Raw genomic sequence first — 13,018 nt, 5'->3', positions numbered from 1 at the left:
CAGATACGATGCCAGGTAGTCAGATAGATACCAGGCGCACACAGCTGCTAGACACACAATGGAACCAAAGCCATGCCATCTCAGGGCATGGGGCAAGAACTTTATTATTTGCAGAGGGGAGGCTAACACCCCTCTTACAGACAGTCCGCTGGACAACTGGCTGTTCAAGGAAGCAGACAGGACCACCTGGTGTCTTTAAGGGAGCAGAGTCATAGCCTCTTCTGTGGGCAGAGGGCAGGACAACACCCCCTAATTACGGTTGGAGAGTAGGGCAACCCTTCTAACCCAGGTAGAGACGAGGCCACAGCCCCTGTCAGAGGCGAAGGCCTGACACCACCTCCTGCAACAGGTGGGAGACAGAACAAACACTCCTGCCCAGGCCCCCGGTACAGGCGACAGACTGGCAGCACTTTCTGTTACAGGCAGGAGGCAGGGACCCTGTCACAAGCACGAAGCAGGCCAACAATCTCCCTTTCCCCAGGGGCCAGGCTGAGGGTGGCAGATGTCAGAGGCTGAGGGTCAGGTCACCAGTGCTACGAGGAACTCTAGGTGGCCTCTCCCAGGCCCAAGAGCTGGGCTTTGACCCCACCCATCGGAAAACAAACCTGTTGCCACCTCCGGAGCCTGCAGTGAGGCAGCAGGTTGGGGGAGGGGAAGCCCACAGAGCATTGTTGGGGTTTGTGAGGTGGAAGCTGATGCTGTATGCACCTTCAGCTGCTGCGGAGAGAAGGGGGAGACAGGAAACGGGTGGGGGGAAGAGGAAGCCTGAGTTGGAAAGTCAGACAAAGAGGGTGACACAGAAACAAAAGCTGAGAAACACCAAGTTCTTTTTTGAAACAAAAAAACAGCCCTACAGAATGACACAGAGCCCGGAGTCCGGCTGCAGGCCCCAGCTCCCCTTGCTATGAACCTGAGCATTTCACAGTGCATCTCTGGGCCCCAGGACAACAGTAAGAACACGACTGGGGCTAGTGATAATAATGCACATTTTATTGAGGACTTACTGTACATTATCTCACTTAAGATGTATCTAACTACTTGTGGAGTTGGATTTTCCATTTTAAAGATAAAGAAACAGATGCAGAGTTTAAGAGACCTCCTCCAGGTCTGAGAGAATCAATGTTGCAGCTGGCATTGAACCCAGGTCTACAAGATCCTGCGTTCTTCAGCGGCTCATTTATCTGAGTCACATTCCATAGGGGTGATTTAGACTGTTAAGTTCTTTTCCAGTCCTGATCTTGATGAGATAGAGCGATAGAAGTGGAGCTGTGGGGGAGATGAGGATCCATCAGGCTTCTCTACCAGCAAGGCCAGCCTCCTCTCCCGAGGTAGAACCCCTGGCCCTAGCAACCAGCGAGACAGTGAACCCGGGCCTGAATAAAGGACTGCGGAGACCTTGATGGGAAGCAGAGATTTATTGAGGAGACTGGGGGGCCTGTGAACTCCTCCCCTTCCTCCAAACCGCCCTCCTCCCCCATCCGGGCAGCAGGGCCCCAGGATGCTGGGGCTTTAAGCTCCCAGAGCTCTGAGCATCTCCCCAGCTCTACCCCGACCCTTCTCCAGGTGTTGGCTCTTCTGGGGCGCCCCTCTCTTCCTTCGTCCCAGGTGGGCTGGGGAATGGGTAGCGGGTGGTGCAGGAGACACGCAGGGATCCCTTAGCAGAGGGTGAAGCGCCGGGCGCTGATGTTCATGCGCGTGAGGCCCAGGTGCCGCAGTGGCGGGGCCAGGGCCAGGCCGGCCCCGGGCTCCAGCTCCAGCTCCAGCTCGGCCTCGTTCAGCAGCTCTTGGTGCAGGTGACAGACTTGGTCCACCTTCAGCCGGTGCAGCTGGGCCCGCAGCCTAAGCAGCTGCCCTGCCAGCTGCCGGTCCTGTGCCTGCATCTCCCGCTGCGGCCGAGAGAGGGCATGAGCCCGCTGAACCTCCATTCTTCCCTTCCGGTCCACACCTGGGGGGCTTTGCCCTGGCTCTGTCCTTCCCACCCCCTCATACCCCGGCTCTATATAGCCCGTCTCATAGATCTTGCCCTAAAACCAAGCTAAACAAGTACAGGTTCCTGGGGCCTGATCTTAGATCAACTAGATGGAATCTCCAGTCTGAAGGCTGGACATTTTTATATTTGCACATTCTGGATTAAGAGCCACTTAGTTAATACTGGCCTCCTCTGGGGACAGCATGGTTAGTGCCTCCTTTGTATCTTTGGGGTATATCAATTTGCAGAGAAGACTGGGAGGCTCCCATGCCTTCCCCAGCTATCCCTGGTGGCCCCCAAGGGCAGGACTCTGTCCTCTGAGCCACAGGAGCACAAGGTCAGTAGACTGATGGACTCCTTCTTCAGTAATGCTCCCTGAATAAAACACTGGACAAGTCCATTCCTGGCTCCTCAACCCTGGGACAAAGCCACAGGAGAGGGCAGTTGCTGGAGGCAGGGTCATTCTCATCCCCTCCCCATACCCCAGGTTTTGGGCCCTGAGGACTGGCCTCAAGGCCCTCTGCAAGGCCGCCCACCCCACCAGACTCACCAGCTCCCGTCGGAGCCACTCAAGGGCAGAGTCCATTGAGTCGAATCCGCAAATGGCCCCAGGTCCCCTGGGCTCGGGTCTGGCTTGGGCCCTGCGCCAGGCCTGGCTCTGGACCCGGGCTGTCCACTCCAGGTATGAGGGCCGCCGTGTCTGCAGCTGCAGCTTGGCTGTCAGCGCCTTCACAGAGTCCAAGCTCTCTGCTTCCTCATCCTCCTCATTTTCACCCACTGCCTGGAATTTTAATGGTCCCAGGGACATGGTAGGGGGTGAGCAGCGACAGGGAAAGGCTGCAGCTCTGGGGTTAGGGAAAGGCTGGCAGTATTACCCAGGGAGAAGTGGGAGAAGCTGAGAGTGAAGGAAATGAGCCAGAGAGTGTGTGATGGTGAATGTTCAAGGTGGGTCAGGGAGGCTTGAGTGTGTCGGGGTAAGCAGATGGGTGTGGGAGTCTGAGTGTGCAAGGGCTGGGATTTTCCTGGACTGCTATCCTAGGAGCCACGTGATGCCCATCCGGGTGGGGGCAGGAGGAGCCCTGCGCCTCTGGCCCCTTGGATGAAATTTATTGTCTTTGCCCAAAAGGAGACACCCAGTTCCCAGAAAGGAAGTTGCTCCAGGATAAGAAAAGCATCGTCCACACCAGCGTCTTGGCCCTCTTCCCAAGACCCAAGTTAAGGGATTGGGGAGGGGATAGGAGGCTGACAAGCTGCCCCCAGTCCTGACTCATGACTGTGGCCCTTCAGCAAAGGAATAGTGTCCAGATCCCTAATTTGGGAGTCAGGAGACTTGGGTTCTGGTGCTGGCTCTATGGGACCTTGGACAAGTCACTGACTCTGTTGGGACAGATCAATGATTTCAAGCTATATTCTAAGGAACTTTAGGTTCCCTTGGAGATCCCACAAGGACTGTGTGCAGGGTAAGGGCAGAGCTGAGGATGCCTCCTCGACCTTCCTCTCCCTGCCCCTCCCAGGGCTTCAACCAGAGCATTTCCCTTTTTAAAACTTTGTATTGAAATATAACACACACCCAAAAAAATTTACGTGTCATAAATACATGACTTGATGAATTCTCCCCAACTGAACACACTGATGTAAACAGATCAAGCAAAGGAGTATTACCATCACCCAGGAAGCTTCTTTGTGTCTAGAACACTCTCCTAAGGGTAATGTAGCCAAGCATAGCTTGCCCGTGTACCTACAGTTCAGAAAGCCAAGCTCTGACAGGGTGTTTGCAGCAAAGTAAGGGTTTATTGCAGGGGGGCCAAGCAGGGGAGTAAGAGACAAGTCTCAGATCCACATCAACTTTGTCTCTGAATGTTAGGTTTTTGTTTTTTGTTTTTAAAGGGGAAGAACTGGACTTCCCCAGTGGTCCAGTGGTTAAGACTTCCACCGCAGTAGGCACGGGTTCAATCCCTGGTTGGGGAAGTTCCACATGCCACGTGGTAGGGCAAAAAGAAAGAAAGAAAAGGGAAAAAAAAGGGGGAAGAACAAAGAGGCTGGGATTAATCATCACCTTGTGATGTTTCTGTGACATTTCTTAATAGTAGTTTCAGAGTCAGAATGTCTCTTCAGTTCAGTTCAGTCGCTAAGTCGTGTCCGACTCTTTGTGACCCCATGAACCACAGCATGCCAGGCCTCCCTGTCCATCACCAACTCCTGGAGTTCACCCAAACCCATGTCCATTGTGTCAGTGATGCCATCCAACCATCTCATCCTCTGTCGTCCCCTTCTCCTCCTGCCCTCAATCTTTCCCAGCATCAGGGTCTTTTCAAATGAGTCATCTCTTCTCATCAGGTGGCCAAAGTATTGGAGTTTCAGCTTCAACATCAGTCCTTCCAATGAATATTCAGGACTGATGCCCTTTAGGATGAACTGGTTGGATCTCCTTGCAGTCCAAGGGACTCTCAAGAGTCTTCTCCAACACCACAGTTCAAAAGCATCAATTGTTGGGTGCTCAGCTTTCTTTATAGTCCCACTCTCACATCCATATATGACTACTGGAAAAACCAAAGCTTTGACTAGACAGAGGGGATAAAAAAGATTAAAAAGTTTTGGATAGAGAGATTAATCATAAACTCAGTAAGGGAACTTGGTTTCTGGGGAACCCAGTTTCAGTAATACTGCTCTAATTTTTGACAGCCTAGATTAGTTTTGCTTTTTTGTATACTTTCCAGTGTTTCTCAGTCTTTAACATAGATCCTAATCCCCTGGAAACTTATCAAAATAGACTGCCCCATTCCCAGAGATTCAGATTCAGTATACTTGGAGTAGGGCCTATAATTTGCATTTTTAACGAATTCCCATCCCAGCTGATGCTCCTGGTCTGGAATTTCACAATTTATACTCTTTTATATCTAGTTCCTTTTATAGAGCGGTTCCAATTTTGTGTTTATATTATGTGTGTGTGGGGGGGCGGAGGAATCCACTTATGATTTCATTCTTTGAAAGAAGGGTTTTGCACACACACAAAAGCCTGGAACCTAGTAGACCAGAAGGCTCTTTAAAGGCAGGAGTACCTTTTATTTTTCTTAGTGACCAGCACTTAACACATTGTAGGCATCATTGTTTAAAAAATAAAAGAATATTTGGATGGATGGGTCCTCCAGTAAATAGATTGAAACTCTTACCAGTTTAAGTGTGTCTCTTGCCAGACTGAAAACCCTGTGAAGGAAAACTTCCTCAGCCACCCTTGGGTCCCTAGGGCCCAGCTCAGTGTATAGGCAAAGGATGGAGTGATGAGGGATGGGGCTCCAGAGGGCAGAACTGCACCAGGTGTGGCCCCCGCAGAGGGCGCCCTCAGGCAAGGACCGCCAGCTGTGGTGGGGGAGGGGGGCCAGCTACACAGCTGCTTGCATTTAAGGTGGACCCAGGGATTTCCCCACCCAGCCTCAGCTGTAGGAGAGGATGCAGACACTTCCTAGTTTCACACTCACCCTTTCCACCCCTCCCACCAGGATACAGGAGAAGAGACGGGTATTTTTCTTTGTTTTTTAAATCGGTGGGAGTGCCAGCATCTTAGAGATTTTTTTTTTAATGCCTCCTGCGACCCAGACACGAGGTCTTAAAGGACTTTAGCAAGATTTTTTCCCCCCATTTCACAGATGCTGAAATGGAGGTTTCCCTAACAGGTTCTAGTCCCGGGGTCCTCACTAAGAAGTGCTAGCAATGGGGTGGGGGGGGGGGGGCGGGGAATTCCTGTGAAACTGTGCGGTCTCTTCCTCCAAGGGGCCTCCTTAACAGCTGTCCTGCCGGCGTCGCCAGCTGCCCAGCCAGTTCCTGTCCCTTTCGGAGCCCGCGCTCACCCCGCCTGACGCTCGGAGTCAATCCCTGCCGGGCGTCAGGCCCGCTGCTGGAGGAATGGAGTTCGCGGAGCTGATCCGCACCGGCCAGGCCCAAGCCGAGCTCCTGAGGGGCCCAGAGGAGCCCCCGCTGCGTGGCACGCTTTGTATCACCGGCCACCACCTGCTGCTGTCGCCAGGGCCCCAGGCGACTCCAGACCTGTGGCTGCTGCTGCTGCGTAACGTTGACTCCATCGAGAAGCGGTGAGACGTGGCGGGGGCGTCCCCGTAGTCAGGGAGCACGTGGCTCGGCCGGGAGAGGGGAAGGGGCTAGCGCAGTTGGAGCTGGTGCCCCGCTGCATAACGTACAATCCTAAGAAACTCCTTTCTCCTCCCCCTGTGGGGGTCAGTGGACATTAAACCTAAGCTTGTGCATTCCCAGGGTTGCGGGTGACTCGGGCACCATCACGCTGCGCTGTAAGGACCTGAGAGTGTTGCAGCTGGACATAGAGGGCGTGGAGGCGACGCTGGACATCGCCCGCTCCATCGAGGTACGCCAAGGATGCAACGGAGGCACTTAAGTTGCCCTATCCCGTAACGGGAGGAGTCAGCAGGGTTTACTTCTCAAGGGGGCTCAGGATTCAGGGTTGTCCCGGAGCAGAAGGGGATGCAGGGTGGTCTGGAATGCGTGGAGAGGCAGGAGCTGCGGAACGGAGGACTGGATTCCGATCTTTTCCAGATCCCTTGACTTTCTTCCCCAGGCGCTGTCCTCCCTGGAATCGGTCATCACTTCCTTTCCGTTCTTCTACCGTCCCAAAGGTTTGAGGTTGGGCGACGCCTGGCACTTCCACCCTCCCGAATGTTACTACAAGCGAGTAGCTCGCGAGGTGGGCGCGGTCGTGCGGGGCTGGGGATGTGGGAGAGCCAGGTCTAGAAGGGGCGCGGAGACCGGGCACTCATCGGGTGCCATAGACCGGGTCTTCACTCGTCCCTGTGCTGCAGACCAGCGCGTGGCGGCTGAGCGAGGCGAACGAGGACTTCAGCTTGTGCCCCAGTTACCCCCGCGCCGTGATCGTGCCTCGCGCGGTGGACGACAGCGCCCTGGCGCGTAGCGCCCGCTTCCGCCAGGGAGGCCGCTTCCCTGTGCTCAGCTACTACCACGCTCCCAGTGGAACCGTGAGCCCCGCCCCTCCCCAGGCCCCGCGGCTAGGACCCTCTGCCTCTCCATTTGGCTCCAGTCTTCCCTGGCGGGCTCTTAGGCAGTCCTGGCCGTAATGTGCCCCGCCCCCTCGGCTCAATCGTGCTTTCACCGGTGCTGACTCCGCCCCTCTCCGCAGTTTTGGAGTCTCCCCTGCCTCTGGCTCCGCCTCCGGCTGGTCTGGCCCCCTCCCCGAAACCTCCTCTTCTTTTGTCCACCCGTGACCCGCCCACGGCCTACTCTCGGGTCCCTTCCCGCTCTGGCCACAACCCACCGAGACCCAATTCGAAGCCCGTAGGGTTCCTGAGCTCCATCCAGCCTGCCCCAGCCAGCTCTAGATCCGCTCCAGTGTGTACACCCGGCAGGGATGCCCTGAGCGAAGTTCCTGAGCCTGGACTAGGTGGGTACAGTTTCTGGAGCTGGATCCCTGTCTGCAGGTGCTGCTACGTGCAGGTCAGCCCCTGACTGGGCCCCAGAAGCGGCGTTGCTCTGAGGACGAGGAGCTGCTGAGAGCTGTGCTGGCGGGGGCTCGGCCCGGGGCCCGGGGCTTCATCGTGGACACACGCTCGCCCCAGGCCGCCAAACAGGCCCGCATGACTGGCGGGGGCACCGAGGCCAAGGCTGCCTACCCTGGCTGGAAACGACTGCACCGGCCCCTGGAGAGGTAAGGGGCTTTCTCATGCCCTCCTAGGTTCTTTCCTGCCGGAATCGTCATGGATGGGGGTGGGGGACTGATGTCTTCTAGGAACTTCCAAGACTGTTTGGTCTTTCCTGGTAGCCATCCTGCCAGGTGGGCATGGCCACTTGCAGGCACCCACTGACAAAGCTCTTTCCTCTCTAGGCATCCCAACTTTGCCTGGAAAGAGAAATCTCTTCTTTTTAATGTAAACTGAAATTTGTCTTCCAGGAACAACTTCATCATTCACACACACACACTCTCTCTGTCTCTACACTGGTCCCAGCCCCACCCTGAGGGCTGTACCCGCACAGTTCTTATCTGTCCCCGCTGTCTCCAGGTGCTGGTAGTACCAAGAGGAGGTCCTGAGGGAATTTGTGCTTTGAGGAGAGTGGACCTCTCCCCTATCCAGAATACAAAACTGTTTATTCATTTATTTGACTGACATTGACCCAGCACAGAGGCTGATGGTGGTCAGCCCAGACATGGCTGGCAGATCAGCAGTGAACAGGCAATTCGAGTTCAGTGTGATAAGCAGCAGCACTGGAGGCGCTCCCCTCTCAGAACAGGTCATCCTAAGAAAGCTTCCCTGAGAGTAGGGTGCTTTAGTGAGATCTGAAACACAGGAGGGGTAAGCCAGAGGGTGGGAGAAGGCCATGCCAGGTGGAAGGCCCTCCAGGTGTGTAGGATCAGGCAGCCTAGTCAATTGCCCTGTTTTGGACTCAGGTGGTGCTAGTGGTAAAGAACCAGTCTCTGCACTGATGTGGAATCCATCCCTGGGTTGGGGAAGATCCCCTGGAGAGCATGGCAACCCACTCCAGTATTCTTGCCTGGAGAATCCTATGGACAGAGGAGCCTGGTGGGCTACACTCCATGCGGTCACAAAGAGTTGGACACGACTGAGCAACTTTGCACGTGCAGCACAGTGTGATGGGAGTGTGGAGTGTGAGGTGGAGGTAGGGAGGCTAAAGGGGCGACCCGGGCCAGAGCAAGGGTCTTGAGTACCATGATTATGGGCTTAGATTTTATCCTAAAGGCAATGGGGAGTCACTGAAGGCTTTTAAACAAGCCTGAAAAAAGCACCATTTAGATTTTCTGGCAGGAGGTTCCTGGTGATCTAGAACAGAACAGTTCCTGGGAAGATTCCAGAATCCGAAGAGTATTCTGTACCTCTTGTCAGACTGGTTCTCCCAAGGGAGTCCTGTGTAGCTCCCATTGGGCTGGGGTACATCAAGGGGACAGTGACACCTTCATCAAATTGGGAGTTTCCCAGGGCTATTTCTGAAGGTATTAGTAATTGCCCTCTGTTCTCCCCCAGGAGCATATTGGACACCTTCCAAACTGGGAGGGTCATGTTTCAGTGTCTTATCTTTTTGCCTTTTTATACTGTTCATGGCAAGAACACTGGAGTGGTTTGCCATTCCCTCCTCCAGTGGACCACGTTTTGTCAGAACTCCCCACTGTGACCCGTTGGTCTTGGGTGGCCCTGCATGGCATGGCTCATAGCTTCATTGAGTTACGCAAGCCCCTTCGCCACGACAAGGCTGTGATCCATGAAGGAGAAGAGGGAAGCACAGAGGATGAGATGATTGGATATCATCACTGACTCAATGGACATGAACTTGGGCAAACTCTGGGAGATAGTGAAGGACAGGGAGGCCTGGAGTGCTGCTTGGGGTCACAAAGAGTCAGACATAACTTAGTGACTAAACAACAACAGAGCATTCTGTTTCTCCAGGAGGCAATGTTATGCCTCTCCAACAGACTAGGTTTCCCCAAAGGGTGTTGGACCTCCTCCAGCAGATTGGGGAATCCTCAAGATTAGGGAGTCACTTCCATCAGATTACGTGGGCTCTCCAAAGGGTCCTGTGGCCCTCTTGTCAGATGGGCTCCTCTGAGAGCTCTGTGTCTCCCTCATTGTCCTGGAGCCCTCATTCCAAGGCTTTATTCCAAGCCCTCATCTCCAGAGCTTTAGGCTGGAGGAACGATGACCAGACTCCCATTTGTGCAGGGGGCGGCCCCTACAGGAGAGCTTCGTGCACCTGGTGGAGGCCTGTGGGGACCTGGAGCAGAGTATGGACCGCTGGCTTAATCGACTAGAGAGCTGCCGCTGGCTGTCCCATGTGAAGGAGACTCTGAGTACCGCCTGCCTAGCAGCTCAGAGCATGGAACAGTAAGACCCCCACCCTACAAGACAGGGAACAGGGCAGAGTGGGCAGGGCTCTCCATGACTGGATACAAAGCCATGTCTCAGTAAGCAAGCAAAGGTAGCCTTCAAATGGGTCCATTCTATTCCTGACCTGGCCACTCCAGGCAGGGAAGAACAGGCCACTGTTGATGAGCCCTGGGCCCACAGGGAAGGGGCCTGCGTCCTGGTACATGGGGCTGACGGCACGGACAGCACCCTGCTCATCACTTCACTGGCCCAACTCATCCTAGACCCCTTGAGCCGAACCATGGCTGGATTCCAGGAACTGATAGAGCGAGAGTGGATCCAGGTGAGTGGCCGCCCAGCCCAGCCCTACCCCCCCTCTATCCACTTCCTCATGCCCATCGCTCTGCCCCTTCCCCAGGCTGGCCACCCCTTCCAGCTGCGCTGCGCTCACTCAGCCTTCTCCCACGCCCGCCCCAAACACGAGGCACCCACCTTTCTCCTCTTCCTGGACTGCGTGTGGCAGCTGGGTCGCCAGTTCCCGCTGTCGCTGGAGTTTGGCGAGGGGATGCTATTGGCGCTGTTCGATCACGCCTATGCCTCCCCTTTTGGCACCTTCCTGTGCAACAACGAAAAGGAGAGGTGAGCTAAGGGGGTGTCCAGGTGGGCCAGAGGGCAGGCGCAAGACAGGGCCGGGTACCTACTTCCTTAGAAGACATCTTTGGGAATTCCTTGGTGGTCCAGTGGTTAGGACTCAGCGCTTTCACTGCTGGGGGCTGGGTTCAATCCCTGATCAGGGAACTAAGACTGCCCCTCCTCCCTCCCCTCCAAAAAAGAAGGTATCTTTCCCTTTTGAGTTTCTCTTGTAGAAAACCCGTGTGTCCTCTCCTCTCCTGCCTCCAGATCTCACACGTTCCCCTAACTTCTGCAAAGCTAGAAATGGGTGGGTCCACGGTCAGTCCTTCAGACCTACCCACCCTGTCCACAGCCAAGAACCATGCACTCCTAGCTTAAAAACGAGGACTGAAGGGGAAATTGCTGCCAAAATCATTTCCGGGGGTCTCTACCACTTTGCAGGGTTGATTCTAGTGAAGCAATGGATTGGAGTCAAATTGTTTGGGCTCAAATTCTGGCTCACCATTCACCTGATGGATGATCAAAAGCAACCCTGAGTCTGTTTCATCAGTAGCAAGGAGGTGATCTTAATAGTCACAATAATCTAGAGGTGGGCTATATGTGTGTGTGAGAGGATTAGCTGAGTTAAAGCATACCAAGTGCTTAACACTGTGCCTGGCACAGTGGGCATGCAAGTGGTAATTACTGTCATTATTTGGTTGACTTGTTGCTCCCATTAGCCATCTTTCTTTCATCAGACTGAGACAAGGGGAAGGAGGGTTCACTCCTGTCCAAGAAGGTGGAGATCATATATTTAGTTATCTTTTCTTGCCCAGTGGCCTCCTCCCCACCATGTTGTTTTCACTAACTCTGCTTATCCAGGTTAGAAACTTTTTACCTCTCTCCCCATCCTACATATTCAGCTTTTCTTCTAAGAATTTCTTATCTTAGTCCTTTCCCGTCCAAGGCCCCTTCTACTTCCCTAATCCAGACTTTCCTTTCCATGTAGACCATTGGAATAGCTTCCTCACTGCTTATAGTACCTTCACTTTCATCTTTTTTTTTCTCTTTTAAACTCATCAGTCTGCTGCTGCTGCTGCTGTCGCTTCAGTCGTGTCCAACTCTGTGCGACCCCATAGACGGCAGCCCACCAGGTTCCCTTGTCCCTGGCATTCTCCAAGCAAGAACACTGGAGTGGGTTGCCATTTCCTTCTCCAATGTGTGAAATGGAAAAGTGAAAGTGAAGTCGCTCAGTCGTGTCCAACTCTTAGCAACCCCATGGACTGCAGCCCACCAGGCTCCTCCGTCCATGGGATTTTCCAGGCAAGAGTACTGGAGTGGGGTGCCATTGCCTTCTCCGACTCATCAGTCTAGACCTATCAGTATTCACAGTGGGCCCTTTCCCACTTTCTTGCTTTTGCTCTTGTAATTTCCATGTTTTTGCACACCTGGTGAATTGCTGCTAGAAAGTGAAAGAAAGAAAGAATTGCTGCTAGACCCAGCTAAAATGGCACATTCTTTTTCTTTTTTGGCACATTATTTTTAAAATTTTTTTCATTATTTATTGGGCTGTGTCAGGTCTTGGTTGCGGTATGTGGGATCTTGTTGCATCCTGGGGATCTTTTGTTTGTGGTGCAGACTCTCAACAGTTGTGGCACGTGGGATCCGGAGCACGTGGGCTCCGCAGTTGCAGTGCACAGGCTTAGTTGCTCTGTAGCATGTAGGATCTTAGTTCCCTCACCAGGAACTGATCCCACGTTCTCGGCATTGAAAGGCAGATTCTTCACTACTGGACCTCAAGGGAAATCCCTCAAATGGCACATTCTTAATTAGCCTTCCATGATCCTTTCAGGCAAAGATAAGCAGAACTCCTTAAGAACTAGGACTTTGCCTTGTTCCTGCTTTATCACAGCTCAGGATCTGAATCCCAGTAACATTTGCAGATGTTATCACTGCCCTGGGGGAGCTGTCACCCTACTAACCAGGGCCCCCACCCAGAATCACAGAGCACACAGCCAAGTCTGGAAGCTCATGGTCTCACTCCATCCAGATGCCTGTGTGAAGTGAGAACTCGAACACACTCCCTGTGGTCTGGGCTCAGTCAGCCAAAAGAGCAACGAAAGCTCCGGAACCCGCTCTACGTCCCCAACCCCCTGGCTATCTGGCCCTCGGCGGAGCCCCAGAGCCTGCGACTGTGGCAAGGTGACCCTCCTCTTCCTCCCTGGGGGAGTTCTCGCCTCTGCTCAGCTTCCTTACCTGTCCTCCTCCTCTTCAGGCCTCTTTCTGCGCGGGACCCGTCCGCCTGAGCCTTCAGAGGTAGCGTGGGAGAAGGTGTGGCAAATAGTGACAGATCAGGAGAAGACAGAAGGCTCTCAGCCAACAGATTCAGCCTCTGAGCCTAGACCCTAAGTACTGGTCCTTAGATGGTGGTTGAGATGTTCCTGGAACCTTTCCAGGCCCCTCAGCACCTCTGGATCTTGGAAGAGAGTGCCTACAACCCAGCCCAGATCCACGTGTGAAGTGTCCAAAGTGTAGGCTGAAGGTCCAAATAATAAAAGCATCCATGATTGGTAACAGCTGGCTGGGG

At 53.9% G+C, this 13,018-nt stretch overlaps 2 protein-coding genes across 4 annotated transcripts; one reads left to right on the top strand and one right to left on the bottom strand.

The window, feature by feature from the left end:
• Positions 1–1,400: 1,400 nt before the first annotated feature.
• On the bottom strand, positions 1,401–3,003 carry FAM167B (family with sequence similarity 167 member B). Its single transcript, XM_043909604.1, has 2 exons — positions 2,520–3,003; positions 1,401–1,886 (listed from the first exon to the last, which is right to left on the bottom strand). The coding sequence occupies exons 1-2, from the start codon at positions 2,775–2,777 to the stop codon at positions 1,656–1,658; spliced, it is 489 nt and encodes a 162-aa protein (XP_043765539.1). The 5' UTR covers positions 2,778–3,003; the 3' UTR covers positions 1,401–1,655.
• Positions 3,004–5,405: 2,402 nt separating this feature from the next.
• On the top strand, positions 5,406–13,005 carry LOC122698489 (myotubularin-related protein 9-like). 3 transcript variants are annotated; one of them, XM_043909593.1, is made up of 11 exons: positions 5,406–5,485; positions 5,738–6,054; positions 6,233–6,341; positions 6,552–6,677; positions 6,793–6,966; positions 7,426–7,652; positions 9,676–9,837; positions 10,021–10,162; positions 10,238–10,458; positions 12,482–12,633; positions 12,707–13,005. In XM_043909593.1, the coding sequence occupies exons 2-11, from the start codon at positions 5,870–5,872 to the stop codon at positions 12,838–12,840; spliced, it is 1,632 nt and encodes a 543-aa protein (XP_043765528.1). In that variant the 5' UTR covers positions 5,406–5,485; positions 5,738–5,869; the 3' UTR covers positions 12,841–13,005. The 3 variants fall into 3 exon arrangements, with proteins under 3 accessions (XP_043765528.1, XP_043765529.1, XP_043765530.1); XM_043909594.1 differs by lacking the exons at positions 5,406–5,485; positions 12,482–12,633; positions 12,707–13,005 and adding an exon at positions 10,894–11,557 and having other exon boundaries at positions 5,486–6,054; XM_043909595.1 differs by lacking the exons at positions 5,406–5,485; positions 12,482–12,633 and having other exon boundaries at positions 5,496–6,054.
• The last annotated feature ends 13 nt before the right edge of the window (positions 13,006–13,018 follow it).

Source organism: Cervus elaphus, chromosome 8 (assembly GCF_910594005.1).
Source record: "Cervus elaphus chromosome 8, mCerEla1.1, whole genome shotgun sequence".
Classification (NCBI taxonomy): Eukaryota; Metazoa; Chordata; class Mammalia; order Artiodactyla; family Cervidae; genus Cervus; species Cervus elaphus.
Note: the sequence above shows the minus strand (reverse complement) of the source record. Positions and strands in the feature narration are given on the sequence as shown.